Source organism: Nyctibius grandis, chromosome 1, assembly GCF_013368605.1.
Source record: "Nyctibius grandis isolate bNycGra1 chromosome 1, bNycGra1.pri, whole genome shotgun sequence".
Classification (NCBI taxonomy): Eukaryota; Metazoa; Chordata; class Aves; order Nyctibiiformes; family Nyctibiidae; genus Nyctibius; species Nyctibius grandis.
This window is the reverse complement of record NC_090658.1, coordinates 67,231,594-67,233,429: the sequence shown is the minus strand read 5'-3', so window position 1 is coordinate 67,233,429 and position 1,836 is coordinate 67,231,594. Positions and strand designations below refer to the sequence as shown.

General features: G+C 35.7%; 1 protein-coding gene across 1 annotated transcript; it reads right to left on the bottom strand.

Moving 5' to 3' along the window:
* LOC137660926 (trace amine-associated receptor 2-like) lies at positions 1-1,035 on the bottom strand. Its single transcript, XM_068396152.1, has one exon. The coding sequence runs from the start codon at positions 1,033-1,035 to the stop codon at positions 1-3; it is 1,035 nt and encodes a 344-aa protein (XP_068252253.1).
* Between the last annotated feature and the right edge of the window lie 801 nt (positions 1,036-1,836).

Here is a 1,836-nt window from a genome sequence, read left to right as displayed (position 1 = left end):
CTATGACTGATCTTCAGATAAAACTTTTATTGTACGAAAATGTGGGTTAAATATTTTGCCTTTTAAGATATATTTAAATGTTTTCCGAAACCATGGATAGAAAAAGCCATATATTAATGGATTGAAGAAAGAATTTAAATACCCAAGCCAGTTTAGAGCATCAAACAAAGGTAAAGGAGTAGAGAAATTTAAAAATGGATCAATTAAGATTGCAAAAAAACAAGGAAACCAACATATTAAGAAACCCAGCATAACAATACTCAAAGTCTTGGCAGCTTTCCTATCTTTACTCTTAGACAGCTCATTTTTCTTATCAGCTTTTGTGTGCCTGTGTGCCTGGCTCAACTCCCATGTGTGCCTTTGGGAGACCGTAAAAATTTTAACATAAATCCCTATCATAATGCAAGCAGGAGCAAATAAACCAACTGTAAATAAAACAGCCCCCAACAGTTTGTTAAACACAATAGGGCACAAGCTCGAGCATTTAACCAGCATTTCATATCCCTCAATTCCAGAAGCATAAGCTTCTGAGAAAACCACACCAAAAGCAAAAGCAGCAGGCAGCAACCAACACACGGCTACGATTCGTTTTATAGCTGCGACAGTCATGGTGCTGGTGTAAAGTAGAGGATGGCAGATTGCATAAAACCGATCCACAGCAATGGAACAAAGATGGAAAATGGAAGTTAAGCAGAGCATCAAGTCAACACTGTAATGAACTTTGCAGAATGTCATCCCAAAATACCAGCAGTTCTCCACAGACCTCACCATGCTGTAGGGCATAACAGCAAAGCCCAGCAGGAAATCCGTGATGGCCATGGATAGGATGAGGAAATTGGTTGGAGAATGAAGCTGCTTGAAATATGAGATGGAAATGATTATCGCCAGGTTCCCTAAGACGGTGAGAATGAAGGCTGCTGTTATGAATAGATATATTACCCCTCGTACTCCTGGTGACCTAAAGCTCTCAGGACAGGATCTATTTCCAAACTCAGAGCAATCAGTCACATCCCTCGAGATATTTGGAGAAAGCATAATCAATCCTTTATTAGATTTTTCTTTTGGAGATGCACTTCCACTGGCAGATTTAATTTTCACGAGTTTCCAAAAGATTCCAAATCCTAACATGAGAATACAAGATAAATTTAGTCAAGAGCATGAATTAAATTACTGAGTGAAATGCAGTAATTCAGAGGCAAACTTTCTCTTGGCTTAAATAGGGACCAACTGCAACCCATTATTTTTCTGAAATGGTACATGAAATCTGATAACTGAAAGCTATTATAAAATTCATTGCAAATAATATTGAAAACAAAGCAGTTGAAAGTAAATTTAATTATCTCTTAAATTAACTAAATTACATGATACCATCAATTTTATTTTGTGCATTCTATTGTATCTATCTATCTAGAGCATTTTGTAAAATACAGTTCTTGTATTTTGTATACATCGTAATATTAATAATTTTAAAGTAGTGGTAGAAAAAGATGTGTAGACAAAGAAATCCCTCAAGTTCACTTCAGTCTGTAAATACTGTATAGGATATATTTGTCTCTTCAATCCTAGAATATTGATCTGTTTTCTGTAGGAGAAAAATTATGTGAGCTCTCATACCTCATCTTTCTTCGAGATTTCAGTTGATGAGCTGTTCTCCTAAATGCTTATCTTAAGAGTCACAAATCAGATGCCAAAATCCCCTTTTCCAAATTAATTTATGATGCTAAACTCACCTGCTGTGGATTATGAAGTACTAGCAATGAACACATCTGATGGAAATCAGTTGTAAAATTGGTATGATAAGAAATACTCTTTTCTTTCCCTACCTATACACTTGCT